The sequence below is a fragment of the Lagopus leucura genome, unplaced genomic scaffold (assembly GCF_019238085.1).
Source record: "Lagopus leucura isolate 7727_CA_CO unplaced genomic scaffold, USGS_WTPT01 31818-0_obj-0_obj, whole genome shotgun sequence".
In the NCBI taxonomy this organism is placed as follows: domain Eukaryota; kingdom Metazoa; phylum Chordata; class Aves; order Galliformes; family Phasianidae; genus Lagopus; species Lagopus leucura.
This window is the reverse complement of record NW_024967544.1, coordinates 1-932: the sequence shown is the minus strand read 5'-3', so window position 1 is coordinate 932 and position 932 is coordinate 1. Positions and strand designations below refer to the sequence as shown.

The 932-nt window shown below is 72.3% G+C and overlaps 1 protein-coding gene across 1 annotated transcript; it reads left to right on the top strand.

Annotated features, from left to right (window-relative positions):
* Positions 1–30: 30 nt before the first annotated feature.
* On the top strand, positions 31–866 carry LOC122193191 (cytochrome P450 2G1-like; the record flags this gene model as incomplete). The annotated part of the gene is made up of 2 exons (XM_042893921.1): positions 31–233; positions 510–866. Coding segments are annotated over exons 1-2 (528 nt in total), but the record flags the coding sequence as incomplete, so codon positions are not given.
* Positions 867–932: the final 66 nt, after the last annotated feature.

The following is a 932-nucleotide window of genomic DNA, read 5'->3' as shown; positions in this document are numbered from 1 at the left end:
CCCCCCCCCCAGCCCCATAAATACCCCGGGGGGGGGCGGAGGGGCCGCAATCGCTGCCCGCCATGGAGGCGATGCTGCTGCTGTTGCTGCTCCTCTCCCTCCTGCTGCTCCTCGCCGTCCGCGGGTGGCGGGGGGCCGGGGGGGGCCGCCTCCCCCCAGGTCCGACCCCGCTGCCCCTCATCGGGAACCTGCTGCAGATTTCCCCGTCCCAAACCCTCCAATCGTTCCTTAAGGTGGGTCCCCAGGGGGTGGAGCGACCCCCCTCCCCCCCAAAATTATGGGGTCGGGGGACCCCCGTGTGGGGGCTGAGGTGGGGGTCGCACTTTGGGGATCCCCCCCCGCATTATGGGATTGGGATACGGGGGCACTTTAGGGACCCCCACCCTGTAACCGCTCTGGAGGGCGGCGCTTCGGGGACCCCCACCCCGTGACGACCTCGGGGTCGGAGCCGAGCGGCGCGTTGTGCGCTGTGTGCCCCCCGCCATCGCCCCCCCAACCCCCCCCCCCAGTTACGGGATCGCTACGGCCCGGTGTTCACGGTCTACCTGGGCACGCGGCGCGTCGTGGTGCTGTGCGGCCACCAGGCGGTGCACGAGGCGCTGGTGGAGCGGGCCGAGGAGTTCGCGGGCCGGGGGAGGCTGCCGAGCCTGGAGAGAACGTTCCGCGGGCACGGTGAGGGGCGGGGGGCGCTGGGGGGTCGGCGCCCCGGTGTGGGGTCAGTTACCCCGTTGTGGGGGCGCCCCGTTGTGGGGCACCGCGCCCCAGCGCCCCCCACCTCCAACCTGACCCCCCACTCTGACCCCCGTCCCCGAAATCCCCTTCCCGTGCCCCCACCCCGATGTCACCGCCAAACCGTGACACCCCCCGCCCTGACCCCCCCATACCCCCCAATATCCTCCCTACATCCAATATCCCACCCCAACAACCCCCCC